Source organism: Dreissena polymorpha, chromosome 4, assembly GCF_020536995.1.
Source record: "Dreissena polymorpha isolate Duluth1 chromosome 4, UMN_Dpol_1.0, whole genome shotgun sequence".
Classification (NCBI taxonomy): domain Eukaryota; kingdom Metazoa; phylum Mollusca; class Bivalvia; order Myida; family Dreissenidae; genus Dreissena; species Dreissena polymorpha.
The window spans coordinates 92,285,492-92,300,491 of record NC_068358.1 but is presented as its reverse complement, the minus strand read 5'-3'; the positions used below and the strand labels follow the sequence as shown (position 1 = coordinate 92,300,491).

Genomic DNA, 15,000 nt, shown 5'->3' with positions numbered 1-15,000 from the left:
CGGATATGAACCATACAAACGGTAAATTAAGCATAGTAGATGTTGATAATAAGATGTTTAGTTTTGAATGCAATAAGAAATAACACTTGACATAGAGTTTAAAATGTAAAACATGGTCATAAAAACAAACATGTTCTCGTGACCTATTTAATAAAAATGTCAACATGGGGTCATGACATTACCCCCTCCTTAACATTAAAGGTCCCTCTTTAATGCCTAAAAACTTTTAAACTCATGGTTACACACACATACATGTATAACAATCTTTAAACTTTAACAACAAAGTTCAACATCTTTAAAATATTTACAAAATGTCAGCACCAACTTTGTGCACTTAAAAAAAACTGGATTTTCCTTAAGCATCTTTAAATTCACAATACAATTATAATACTTATTATCTTCTAGATATAAAGGAGATCATTTATTACTGCACAGGATACACATACATTAGATATTAGTGTAGTATATAGCAATGTCTGTGATAAAATTTACAAAGTTAAGTTTCATTATTATAAATTACTGTGATACCATTTAGATATTTAATTGTGCCTTACACTGACTGTGATAAAACTATAAACTATGTGATCAATGTTCATTAACATCATTTTATAATCTTCTATTTTCTGTGCAATGGACTGCGATCCCGGCGGTGGTAGTGGTTGCTGTTCTCCTTGTGCCACTGTGGCCGCCTGTTTTCTTTATGGTCCTGATGACGACCGCGCTCCCTGATTCCTTCTTCTACTCTCCGATGTGGGGCCTCTGTCTGCATTGTAGGCTGTGTCACGGGAATGGCATGAGGCATCTGGACAGGCTGTGCACGCATAGATGTGATGGCTCCCGCAAGATTGACCATGGTCATGGCCAACTGCTGGTTTGTGGTGCCCTGTGTCTCCAGCTGGCTCTGAATACCTCGCAGCATGCCCTTCATGATTTCCATCTCCTTCATTATTTGACGACAGCCTTCGCATGAAGTCTTGCTTGAAGAGGATGATGACGATGAGGAGGAGGCATCTGATTTGTTCCCCTTCAGCTGTCTGCACTCCTCGATAGTTGGAAGGCTGTCCAGGATTGCTGGAGATGGTGCTGCGTGACGTACTAAAGATGGCGTACTCGCCTTTGGCCTTGGTGTTTCCAGCCTTGCAGGGGTGTAAGGTCCTGGCGTACATGGCTGTGCCTCTATCATGTTGTCCAGAAAGTCCAATCCGTCAGGGAAGGTGATTTCCACTGCCCGTGACAGCGTGTCTTCGGCCACTGGAGCAACATCCCTAGGTCCCACGGTGTATGGGTTCGGGTTCTTTACGAGATAGCTTTCACTATCCTCGACCCCCTTCTCTCGTAACAACATCCTGTGCCGAGGAAAATTGTTGGCATGCCGCTGCAGATCCTCAAACTGGTAGCAGCGAAACAGGCACAGCTTGCAATGGAAAGGCACCTGATCCAGTGAAAGGTGCTGGCGTAGAAAATGGTCCATGATCCGGTACCGGGGACCAACTCTCTCCTCACCAGTCACATGGTAGCAGCGCAGACACTGGTACCGTTTCCTGTCGCTCCAGCCGTGGCCTGACTTCGTCTGCTCTTCCATGATTCTAAAACAGAAGATTGAATTTACTTTTACCAACTTGTACTAGCGTTTTGCATTAAATCTGTTACATATGCAGTATCTGGACGGAATAGTTGCTCGCTCTTTAAGTCCTTTCTCTTCTCTCTTTCTCTCTCTCTGTACTCCTTGCAATTTTCTCACCCCGTTTGCACCAGCAAACATCCTGTCGACTACTCCTAATAATATTAATGCCCAAACTGTATCACTCTCATACTGCTCTCCGTCATACTGTTCTTTTCCCCAAGCATATACAATTTCCCTATTTATCTCGCCAAACATCATTGTATCACAGGATTCTTGTTCTTCTACTTTTCACATGTGCCTTCATAACAGCTTTACATTAGTTATATTTTAAAAGTACTGGTCCCATATATGCAAATTATAACATCTGATTGAGCATTGTTTACAGCAGTTAAACACATTATTAATGGCGCAATAACACAGTATAGTTGCAGCAAATACATATCTCCTGAAGTACACATAAAAATGTGAAGTGATATTTCCATTACAAACTGACATTTATTAACATCTTCATGTAATTGTGAAGAAACTTCATCGTACATGACATCCGTAAAATAGCAATTTGAACACCAAAACAAACAAAACTTGTACTTTACATCGCATCTGTAAACTTGCATGAAATTTGTAGAACCAATATCTAGCAATCATCTATATACAGTACAAAATGTCAAGTATTTGAACATCAAATTGTCATGAACTTTCAAAATCACATTATTCCTTATTCATCTTGAGTTTTCTTCTTTCAGTTTGCAGCCACTTTGGTGCGTTGGTGCCCTCATACGGCTTCAACTTGTTGTGATTGACTACTTTTTCTTTTCCATGGCGATCCAACTGTATTCTGAAGTTGACGTTGGACAGCGACTGCTTTACAACAAAAGGGCCTTCGTAAGACATCTCCAGTTTATGTGTAATCCCAGGTTTCCTTGACTCTTCAAGAAGCCATATAAAGTCTCCAGGCTCGTATGAATGCACACATTGTCTTTTGTCATATATTTCTTTCTGTCTCTTTGTTGCTACAGATAAATGTTCCCTTGCCACCTGGTGGGCGTGGTGCATCTTTTCTTTAAGTGCTGCAACGTAGTCAACATACAACGTGGTTTCTTCACTGCTGGGGTTCCTGCTGAATACCAGCTCTGACGGGAGTCTCACTTCTCTTCCCATCATCAAAAGGTTTGGTGTCATGCCAGTTGATTCATGGGGTGTCGACCGGTAGGCTGCAGCTAGACATCCTAAGTTTTTGTCCCACTGGTCCTGCTCACCACAGAGGTATGCCTTGATCATTCTTACCAGGGTTCTGTTGAACCTTTCTGCCTGTCCGTTGCACTTGGGGTTCTTAGGGCTGGTTCGTATCTTCTTTATCTCGAGAATTTTGCATAACTCTCTGAAAACTGAACTTTCGTAGTTCCGCCCCTGGTCACTAAGTATTGATAATGGGCATCCCCACCTAGCAATGAAATCATTGAGAATCCTTGATGCACAAGTTTCTGCTGTTTGATCAGGAACAGCTAAAATTTCTACATACTTAGAGAAGTGATCTGTCAACACAAGAATATATCGGTTTCCCTGACTTGTCTGTGGAAAAGGACCCAGATAGTCTGTTGCTATAATATCCATTGGAGCGCCTACTTTAATTGTACCAAGAGGTGCTCTGGGTGTCTTGGGTGGTTTCTTGTCTGATGCACATGTATCACAATAGCGGACATATAGCTCAATATCCCCTTTCATCCCATACCAATAGAAATTCTGTTTAATGCGTTCACATGTTTTCTTAACTCCAAAGTGCCCTGCTATTATTGAATCATGGTTCTCAAATAAGACTTCCTTCCTGAGACCGTGTGGTACTATAAACTGCCAAAATTCCCCAGTTTTGTTCTGCTTTATGAATCTTTTATACAGTAATCCATCTCTAACTTCCAATGTGTCCCACAGTAACGAATATTGTCTTGATGCAGGGCTCATTGATAGCAACTCTTCACTTGTGATTTTGGTGTCATTACTTTTCGCTTGAAGTATAGGTCCAATGTCTGTATCTTCGTTTTGTAATTGAGTTAATTGTTTTGTTGACCGCCCTCCTATTGATGCGAAAGACACTACTTGAGAAATTATTCTCTCCCTTTTACTTGTATCGTCTGGTGCTTTAGAGGTACTTGGTAGGTTATCTCGGTCATTGTTGACTGCTCTAACTGCATTGGACTCTTTGGAATCATTGTTTGGTACCAGTGTACTCTCTTTTCCTAAGACCTTTGCATACACTCCCGATGCAATCATGTTGTGTGAGCGCCGGATACACTTTCTGCATGGTCCACATTTTAAAATCTCATTAGTGTCCTGCTCCGGACATGTACAATCTTTCGGGTTTTCACACCTAGACAAAGCATCACAGTGTCCCTGTTTCTTTCCGGGTCTATACTCTATTGTAAAATCATAGTAGGAGAGAATTTCAATCCATCTAGCTATCTTGTCTCGAGGTTCTTTGAGTTTGAACAACCACGTTAAAGCTTGATGGTCACTCCTAACCATGAAATGTCGGCCTAGTAGATACTGCCTGAAATATTCTACAAAAAAACGTATTGCTAATAATTCTTTTTCTGTAATGCAGTAGTTTTTCTCGGCTTTGTTTAAAGCTCTACTTGCATACGCTATCACTCTTTCTCTGTCTTCTTGTACTTGATGTAAGACTGCCCCAATTCCAAGGTCACTGGCATCTACATCTAGTCGAAATTCTCCGCCATCATTCATTGGGTACCCCATGATTTCTGGGCTGATCAGTTCTCTCTTGAGTTCTTCAAATGACTGCTGACACCTGTCATCCCACTTGAACTTCTTGTCTTTCTTTCTCAATTCCGTCATTGGCTTAACTTTGCTTGCAAAATCTTTCACAAACCTTCTGTAGTATGAACCCATGGCTGTGAACTGCCTTACTTCTTTTGCATTCTTTGGTACTGGCCATTCTACTATTTTTGCAATGTTTGCAGGGTTTGGCCGAACTCCCTCTTTTGAAACAATGTGTCCCAAGAATACCACTTCCTCTTTCAACATCTCACATTTGTCTGGGCGTAACTTGAGTCCTGCTGCCTCCATTCTCTCTAGAACTTGTTGAATTCTTTCCATATGTTGCCTGAAGTCAGAGCCAAACACGATAATATCATCAATATAGATCAGACAGGTTTCCCATTGCAAACCTTGTAATGCTAACTCCATAGTTCTTTGAAAAGTACTAGCCGCTGAGTTTAGACCAAATGGCAGTCGGAGCATTTCAAATTGTCCATACTTGCACACAAAGGCACTCTTTGGGATGTCCTCTTCCTTAAGTGGGATTTGGAAATATCCACTTGTGAGGTCAAAAGTACTAAATAAAGTGGCATTTGCAACTGCATCTAAGCAATCTAGTACCCGGGGGATAGGGAAACCATCTGGTTTGACTAGTTCATTGACCTTTCTGTAGTCCACGCACGGTCGTACTTCCCCGTTTTTCTTCTTGACAAGTACTATTGGACTTGCCCATGGAGATGTGCTTTTTCTGATGACTCCCTTGTCTAGAAGCTCTTGTATAGCTTTCTTTTCAGCATCAGCAAATGCCATTGGGACGCGTCTTGGTTGCTGCCTTATAGGTGCTGCATTTCCTGTATTGATTGAATGTTCTGTTAGGTGGGTTACACCAAGGTCAAGGTCATCTTTGGAAAAACTATCTTTGAAGCGGCAGAGTAGTTTTGCAATTTCTAACTTTTCTTCAGGACTCCTATTTTTACATGCATTTTCATACATACTTTGTAAGTGGCTTGGCACCTCAAAGCTCTTCTTGGTGTTCATCTCTGTGGCTCTTGTTATTGTAGGCTCATCTTGTTTGATAGTAACTCTTCGTACGCTTATAAAGTTGTCTTCCTCGTCACTATGCTCTTTTTCTACTACTGTCCCTTTAATATGGTCTATCTTTTCTGCTTGCCCTATAATGGTGTCTTGTTTTATCGACCAACTTGTAAGAAAAGGGTTCAATATCCTGATTTTGCATGTCGGTGCAGTATTGATGTCAACCAAAACAGATGCCATGTGCACAGGGTATGTCTGTTTGAAATGATCTGTTGCTTCTATAATGAGTTCTGTGTCTTGAATGAGGTCGTCGCTTTCTAATCTGTCTACCATGACATCTATTATGGCCTCGCTCTGCCCCGGTATGGTATAATTATCTGCAGCTCGAACTTTTCTGATTTCTTCTTTCAGGCCCACTTGGATACATGGTATTTCTTTCCCTTGAAAAAGAATCACTCCTCTTGACAGTAATAGGTCTGCTGGCCCTCCTTCATCATTTTGTAAGATGTCTATTCCTAGCAATGCATCATCTTCTATTTCTGCTACTATTATTTCTCTTGTCAAACTGATGTCCCCCAATATAATGTTGAAGTTTGCTTTTCCATACTCTTTTAATCTAGTTCCCCCTGCCCCTGTCAAACAAGCTGTTTTTCTTAATTCCGGCCTTTTCTTGGGATCGATCTTGTTGTAAATTCTATCAGAAATTATTGTTCTTGTAGCTCCTGTGTCGGCTGTAAAGGTCAAATTCATCCCTTGTATACTGCCTTTGACATATACCCCACTACTATCAGGCTTTCTTCTTCTTATTATTTGCTCTTCCTTCTTTTGTTGATCTAGGCCATTTTTTTCTATTGGGACCTCCCCCCGGCCGTTTGGTTGGGTCCTTTGTAGTTTAAAGGTTGTTGAAAAGTCTGCGCATTTGGGTTTAATTGCTTTGTTTCGGGTTTGGGTAGAGGTTATTTCTGTTGTTAGGGCCAAAACTGTGGTATAATGGTCTGTTTACTTGCTGATGTTTATTTGGACACTCTCTTGCAAAGTGGTTCTCTCCGTTGCAGTTGTAACATCTCACAAAGCTTCTGCGGTTGTCATCTTTTGTTGATTTATTATTTACCGTCTCCACCTTCTTGCTTAGTTCTTCTATTTTTTGTATCAAAGCTTGTAATACATCTTCTTTGACCTCTGTTTTGGTCTGAGCCTGATTGACACTTGTTTTCCTTACTGTTTGATTCTCTTTTCTCTTGGTTCGCGACGCTTGAATTGTCTCTTGTTTGGCACCCTGAATGCATACTCAACTGTATCGGAATCGCTTTCACTTTCACTGTCTGCTTCATCTGTCTCTGTGCCACCTGTCCTGCGCACGGGGCGTTGTCTTCGATTAGAGCCTACTTGATGACGCTTCCTAGTTTGAATGTAGTTAACTACGTGATAAACTGCCTCATCGATATCCCTGGGCTCTTTCACATACTCTACCTCCCACCTTACATCTTCCTCTCGAAGTCCGTCAAGGAACCTTCTTACCAAATCTTCTTTTCTCGTTGCTCCATCCCGACGCTTGTGCGCTCGATCATACAGCCTCTTGAGTTCAGCGGCGTATTCTTCTGCTGTTTCATTTTGTTTCTGGTCTCTTTGACTAAATTGGGCTGCAAACGTTCTCGGAGTTTCTATTATTCTGAATCTATTGTTGATTTCCCTAACTAGTTCATCATAATTATCTAAGGTCTCTCTATGTAGTTGTGTGAAAACAAATTCCCCTGCTGATCCTTGTAGTTTTGGTAGAAGATGGTCTAGCTTTTCTTCATCATTCCAACCTTGTCTATTTGCAATAGTTTCAAATCGGTTGAACCATACTTTCCATTCATCCTTCCCATTGAAAGGTGGAATTTTAGTGCTGTTATTACATTTATGATTGGAGTAGCTTATGCTTGACCTAGGTAACATGTTGTGCTGTATGGCAGGTACTCCTGCAAAATTATTGTTTCTATGAAGAGAGGGGAGATCATTTTGTTGCTGAATGTTGCTATTTTGTACAAGAACTGTACTTTCATTTTGCCTTTGAATGTTTGATAACATCTTATTGACTCCTTCTAGTGTTTCAACCATTTGGCCTTGCATGTGTACTAATTTTCCAAACGCTGTCTTTAACCATTGATCATCCTGTTCAGTAGGTTCTTGTTCTTCATGGACTTGGTTCTCATCTTGATGACTAGTTGGTCTTTCCCTTTGCTGTAATTCATCCCTGAAGAAAACTTCATTTTCTTGATCTGTGTCAGTATCTGACATTTTCATTTGAGGTGTGAATTCGATCACTGGAAAAAAGATGTTACTTTATCCCCGCAGCTGCCACCATAAATATGTAACGAGCCGAGCGGTTCTTCTTTTTCTTTTCCTTAACGCAATGTGATAGCGGGCCTACTCTTGGTGTCAAACCAACTTTTCTTTCATTTAGTTGTATTTAAACATTTTAAATAAAATGGACTCTGTTAAAATAAACTGAAGATAATAGCCTGAGTCATTTAATGACTCTCAAATAATAATTATAATAAACAACCAAATAAAATTCAACAAATTTTATTCTTAACTAACTTGCATCAATAGTACATCAATGCATTCAACAATTTATCATAAATAATACAATTCTCAAACTCACATTTACAATGCTCAATCAATCTTAAAACTGTAGGATTAAATATCCCTATACCTTAGTCTTAAATCTTATGCAAAAACTCTATTATATGCAAAAATATGAATAATGTTTCTAACTAACTTTTAATGAAAATGCCTCAAAATAATATTTATTAGAGAAAATTTAGTAATAAGAATGTGCCTTTAATTCCAAAAAAATCAGAGTCCCTGACTGTGAAATTACCAGGGTTTATATATTAGGGCTCCGAGCAGGTCCGAGCCTTGCGCGGTCATAACATTAATCCGAGCAATAACTCAACCGCGCACCATCCGCGCGTCTTCCGAGCGTAACCGATCACCTCAAAATAAACAGAGTTACCGCCTTAAGTTTAAACAGTAAAAACTTTATTAAAATGACTGGAAATGTTTCTTTAGGTATTATAATAAGGTTTAGAACATATAAATACACATGACTGTAATTATTTGATAAAAATCAAACCTTCGCATGATGTATAAATCTAGTACGAAAATACGAGATTTAACTGTCTGCTGACAAAGTTTGACAGAGGTCGTCAATGTACACTACCCATAATTCAACAAAAGGTCAAAAGTCACTTCCTTTAAATATGGCGTCTATACAAACATGTGATTGTAGTGACCAACAAAAATGGATTTTACACGGATATGAACCATACAAACGGTAAATTAAGCATAGTAGATGTTGATAATAAGATGTTTAGTTTTGAATGCAATAAGAAATAACACTTGACATAGAGTTTAAAATGTAAAACATGGTCATAAAAACAAACATGTTCTCGTGACCTATTTAATAAAAATGTCAACATGGGGTCATGACAATATTATTCAAGCAAACTTTACAGACACGTACAGAAATTTGACGTACAAGGCTATTTCGGGTTTGCGCTGGGCGCAGGAAAATTGCCCCAATACAACATATGTGTTAAAAACGGATGATGACATTGTAGTTGATATCCATCGCGTCGTGCGGCTAATGAAAGCTTACATCGAAAATAAATGGGGCAAGAAAAACATCCTTGCCGGATACATATGGCCACATATGAACGTGGACAGAAACAAAAGCAGTAAATGGTACGTTTCACCTGAAGAATTTCCCAAACCATTTTATCTGAAATATTGTTCCGGCTCTTCCTATCTTATGAGCACGGACGTCGTTGCAAAGTTCTATACAAACTCACTTACGGTGCCATTTTTCTGGATTGACGATTATTACGTAACCGGCATGCTCGCGAGTGCAGCTGGAGTCACGCCTACGTCATTAAATGATCGATACATATTAGAAAACAACGCTGACATGGCCGCTTTGCTTCAAAACGATTCAAAAACGCGTTTTGTGTTCGTACATTCTCCAGATACGATAACGTCGAACTTTGTTTGGAAAACGTTCTTGGAGCGGTGGGGCTAATCTCCATGTTTCGATCTAAAATTGTTTTCCGATTGAATATACGAACACTTTTTAAATGTGTGGTTTCGGCACATCAGCCGTCCAAAAAAAGCGTGTGACTACCGTTGATGATATTTAGCGGTCCAATCGGGTATAAGTTCATAACTGTTGTCGGTGATAACTTTTGTTGTGTAATTTTTTTTTTAATCCTTCATTCATGCCATAGTTGACGGAATAACACCTCAAGGACTGAAACGAAGATGTTTTTCCACATTACGGAAAACAGCAAACGTTTGAGCCTCGCTCATGGAAAACGGGTAATAATGGATTGAAGTAAAGTGCTGTCTCATATAAGCCTGTGCAGTCCGTAAATGCTTACCAGGGACGACACGTTCTGTCTAGACTGAATTTTTGCTAATAAGAAACTTCCTTTAAACAAAAACTGCATTAGAAAACGCAAAGTGTCGTCCCTGATTAGCCTATGCTAACTGCATTGGCTAATCTGCATAAACTTGTCCCATGTGTATTAAACCCTGTTTTCCGAGAGCGATGGTCATATGCAATATTATGACGTCAGTTTGGTTTATTCCCATGCCGTCATTGTATGTTTATCGTCTTTCAATCATGTTTACAGTGTGTTTTCGAAATAAGGATTGGAAAGGGGAAGGTGAAGATGATGAGATCAAAAGAACACCAGAAGTGTTGAATACAGATAAGTTTAGCTGATGGGCATGATAACCTGCTCCACGTACCAAAGTGCGTGGTTTTAGTTTCGAGCCCCGCTTAATAAAGTTATCTGTATTCAACACAAAGCTGGTAGATATTATTCTATATACATTTGAATCATACACGTCCGTAAATCATATTTCAAAAGTGCGCAAGTGTGTGTGTTTTCACATACTTTATTTTACATGTTGTAGTGTGAAATGTCTTGATATTTATTTTTTACCTACAAACAAGTGTTTTGATTGTGAGAGAATATCTTTGAAATTATACTTTTCAAACATTTCATTAGCATAAAACATTCAATTTTAAGTATATATATGTTGTAACGTAAGCTGTTAAAAAGAATCAAGTAAATAAAAAGAGTATTTTTAATTTAACATATTTATGTCTTGCGTCTAGGAAAAGGGTCTTTGCAAACAGCGTAGACCCAGATGAGACGCCGCATGATGCGGCGTCTCATCAGGGTATGCGCTGTGTGCCTAAAGGAAATTGCGTAAGAAATGTTGTAAATATAGAAATAAATAAAATTAAATATATAATTATTTATATGAATGTAAAACCTTGTTAGCACTATAGAATTAACAATTTAGTCCAATCTTCATGAAACATTTTTTGTAATGATATTTGGGCTTATATAAAAAACTATTTCCGTCCGTTGAAAAAAAGGTTCACGGGGGGAGGGGGGGGGGCTTGACAATACTCTTATATGGTTATAGTAAAAACTTGTTAGTAAACTGTCGAGAAGTCAAATTTATTGTTCAATCTTGATGGAAGGGGGGCGCTGCATTTCTCTCTCTCTCTATATATATATGTCTATAGTTAAACCTTGTTAACACTTTTAGAAGTCACAGTTTAAGTCCAATCTTCAGGAAACTTGGTCAGTAGATTTGTTTAAGTCCATTCTTCATGAAACTTGGCAGAACATTTGTAGTCCAATCGTCATTAAACTTTGTCAGTAGATTTGTTTTAATTATATCTGGGCTGAGTTCGAAAATAGTTCTTGTCCGTTGAAAAACATGGCCGCCAGTGGACTTGACATTTTCCGTTATATGGTTATAGTAAAACCTTCTTAACCCTCTAGTTGAAACCTTTGCCAAGTTTTAAAAATGGTTTCAGTAGCATTTTTAAAATTGCTGAGAGCAGTTCAGTTTACTGCATCATCAGGTGAGCAACCGATAGCCGATGGCCATCTTGTTAGTTTACTTGACTTCCGGTGGTAACTGCATATATAAAATGTTATCGGTAGATGTGCGTTATGTGGTTTTATTTGATTAAAATATAATGTTGTCATTTGAGTAACAGCAATTTCATCACTGATGCCATTGCTCTTTTAAACCATTTATGCCTAGCGTATAGAAAAAAGGCCTTGGCAAACAGCATAGACCCAGATGAGACGCCGCATGATGCGGCGTCTCATCAGGGTCTGCGCTGTTTGCTTAAAGGAATTTCTGTAAGATATATTCTAAGTAAAGAAATAAATATACTACACATCCCTTATTTTGGAAACAAATTGATCCATTTTAGAAGGATGGGAGTCCACTAGGCATAAATGGGTTAAATTTGCGCTCGGATGCTACATGCATGATTTGTTATTATTTGACGATTAAATTACCTAGTTTTCATATTTAAAAAGTATTCGTACAAAGTAAATGTTAATTTCATAGTTATACATCATCGGTTTTTTTTGGTTGTCGGCATGAAAGGTTGGTCGCACTGACAACATACAAAAGCCCGTTTGTACGTATTGTGCTTTAACTTGCAAATTGCGTATCCGGACGAACTTAAATTACAATTGTACACAATGATGCTTGTGCAATTGTATCTGCATTAGTCAGAGATAGTCTGGGGCCGCTGTCATTATCACTGACTGGTTTTATGATGGATTACTTTCATAACTTTGACATGTCGAAGGCTGAGAAAAAATGAACTTTTCAACCTGCCTTTAGGTTAACGAAATTGAAAATTCTCAGTATTCTCCGACCAATACAGTATTCTATAAGTGACAACAATTCTTCCGATTTAGTGTTTTACGAAGATATGTCAGTCGGTGTAAATACAAAGGTATGTTAACAGAAAGTGTACAAAAGCAATACAGCATTTCAAGGCACAGGTGGTTAGCGTGTTGCTATAATATTAATTAGTAAAAACATCATGTTGAATGAAAAATAATCGAAGTATAACGACGAATCAACTTCTCTGAATATATATATTTATATATATATATATATATATATATATATATATATATATATATATATATATATATATATATATATATATATATATATTTGATAGTGAAATTCTTTTCAGATAATTTGATTTTTCGTTTAAATTTTATTATTTTTCATTCAAAATGATGTTTTTACTAGTAAATATCATAGCCACACGCTAACCTGTGTTTAAGGCAATCACAACTAGAACTCAATAAAAGACATATCGTTAAAAAGATATGTTACTGGAATCAGAATTAATAACTTTATCACAACTAAATTCAATGAACAGAGCAGAATATTTGCACAATATACTAATGGAGAGTGAGAATTATTTGATTTGGGTGAAGACCTCTTATTTCGTGTAATGACTCATTGAAACCGTTTGTATAGAAATTGGGCATATTGCGTAGTGTATTGCTCAATGGATTGTGCAAATAACATATCATAAAGCGTCAAAAGAAAAAAAAAATGTGTTAGCCTGTTCATCAAACAAGTATCCATCAATCGTGAGGACAGTTAAAAATGCAAATGACATAATGACCTATTAACGAAATCTCCAACAGACAGAAACAAGCATCTGTCAATAATGACGCTAAACAAATATATAATTGAGTAATGATTACAACAATACACGTGACCTGTTACGAACTATGACCCCAGGCACGACGCTAGTGGCATCCATTTGATGACATGATCTACAAACGAGTTGCCCCGCGCACATGCAAAGGGTACACTCCGCCCACTGTTTTCAGAAGTATCATGGTGGCGCGAATAGAAAAGGTTTTGGCAAAACCATAGTGTATATTCACAATACTTAATGCATGTTAAATATTTTTGCTATAATTGATGTCTAAATAAGACATTTCTAAATATTTATGTTGTTTGTAATTGATTTTTATGATGGTGAAATAAGTATTGAACTATATGCTCGGTATTTATGAAGTTACTACTAAAATCGAGCCAGTTTTGCGACCCTTTTAACAACAAGATCCGACATCGAACTTGTTTCGTTTTTTAACTAAATGAACTAAAACAAATAGGGGAGAAAACAAACAACACATAGATCGATGCATAACTTGAACTTATTAAAGTATTGTGAAAATAACATTGTTACACATGAAACCAATTGGTTTTAATTTATTAGTTTTACAAATACTTCCTCAGTTGTGCATGTTATAACAAAAGAAGTATTATTAATCACAGCTATAAAAGGGATGTATCATAATTTCACACTTCCGTTTAGTTAACGACAAATTGATGCATGTAAAACCAACAACATTTATCCTGCTATTTAGCCTGAGTTGTAACACATTAAAGCGATATTATACGATTTTTTCAAATATTTATTAATTTATATAAAATGTGTAAAAAAACGTATTAAACATATATTTCAATATAAATTAAAATAAAAGTTAACAAGAACATTTATGGAAAAATGTGAGATATTTTATTCTGAAATCGAAAAAGGCTGTACAGTCGAATTCGCCAGCATGTAAAACATGCATGAACGATGTGAATCTAAATTTAGTTGAACGGTTCATTTTAAATTCCTGCAACGATATCTATTCATACGACACACGAACACTAACTGAAAAGACGAATGCTTCGGTTATTGTAGGAAAATATGTACGAAATATGTTCGTCACAATCGGCTCGGGGCGCTAATTTGTCTCTATTTGTCTCTATCGTCCACTCATATGTCTGTTTAACGGTAAACTGTGATAAAACTGATGCAGTTCTAGAACAGAACAGTTTTAGTAAAAATTGCCCCATGAATGATGTAAGTGTCTTAAGGTGGGTTCCCACTGCCGATCCGATCAACTCGATCATCCCGATCACCGAAATTTCCCGACCAATCCCGACCAAGCTCGGCAAAAAAGGGTATAAACGACTTCTTCTCGACATCTTGTCGATAACACACGACCCCCACACGACTCATTCGCGACGTCCACTCAACCTTCTTTCCGATTTCCGCTCGATCATCTCGACCTATACGCGAGCCCTTTACGATCTCAGCTCGACCAAGTGGACCTCAGCTCGATCGCCACCAGATCTTCACACGACCAGATCGTGATGGTCGTACTACAGTCGTACAAAGCGATCTAAAATAACTCGGGTAGAGGTCGAGCGGATCGGGTACAGAGCTCGTGTATGGTCGAATAGCAATCGGGAAGAGATCGTGTACGGTCGAGTAGCCGTCGGGTAGCAGTCTAGTAAATATGTACATCAAATCGAATAGAGGTCGAGTGGATCGTGTTGCAATCTAAAATAACTCGGGTAGAGGTCGAGCGGATCGGGTACAGATCGTGTAAAAGATGTCAATCCGATCCATCACACGATTGCTTCACGATCAACTCGATCTTCTACTCGACTAATACACGACCACTTCCCGAGCGCTTCTCGATCCATTTCCTACTCGACCGCTACTCGATATTTTTTGACATGTCAAAAAATATCGGGTAGGAAGCCCGACCAATTCCGACCTACCCGACCGCCCCGACCACTCATGCCGACCGAACCAGACCAATACCGGACCGCTTGGTCGGGCTTGATCGAGTTGATCTGATCGGCAGTGGGAACCAAGCTTT

At 38.4% G+C, this 15,000-nt stretch overlaps 3 protein-coding genes across 3 annotated transcripts in view; all 3 read left to right on the top strand.

Moving 5' to 3' along the window:
* LOC127878596 (uncharacterized) overlaps positions 1-9,494 on the top strand; it is a gene marked incomplete at its 5' end in the record, with an annotated part of 10,757 nt that extends 1,263 nt beyond the window's left edge. The window contains 3 exons of the mRNA XM_052425122.1: positions 1,051-1,214; positions 2,368-2,506; positions 8,913-9,494. Of these exons, the coding sequence (XP_052281082.1) occupies positions 1,051-1,214; positions 2,368-2,506; positions 8,913-9,494 (885 nt within the window). The remainder of the gene's footprint in view (positions 1-1,050; positions 1,215-2,367; positions 2,507-8,912) is intronic.
* Positions 1-11,487, top strand: part of LOC127880195 (beta-1,3-galactosyltransferase 5-like) — a 42,947-nt gene extending 31,460 nt beyond the window's left edge. Inside the window, exon 3 of the transcript XR_008049455.1 lies at positions 10,866-11,487. The gene's annotated coding sequence lies outside the window, so the exon portion shown is untranslated. The remainder of the gene's footprint in view (positions 1-10,865) is intronic.
* Positions 9,719-15,000, top strand: part of LOC127880170 (uncharacterized) — a 53,004-nt gene continuing 47,722 nt past the window's right edge. Inside the window, exon 1 of the mRNA XM_052427407.1 lies at positions 9,719-9,790. The gene's annotated coding sequence lies outside the window, so the exon portion shown is untranslated. The remainder of the gene's footprint in view (positions 9,791-15,000) is intronic.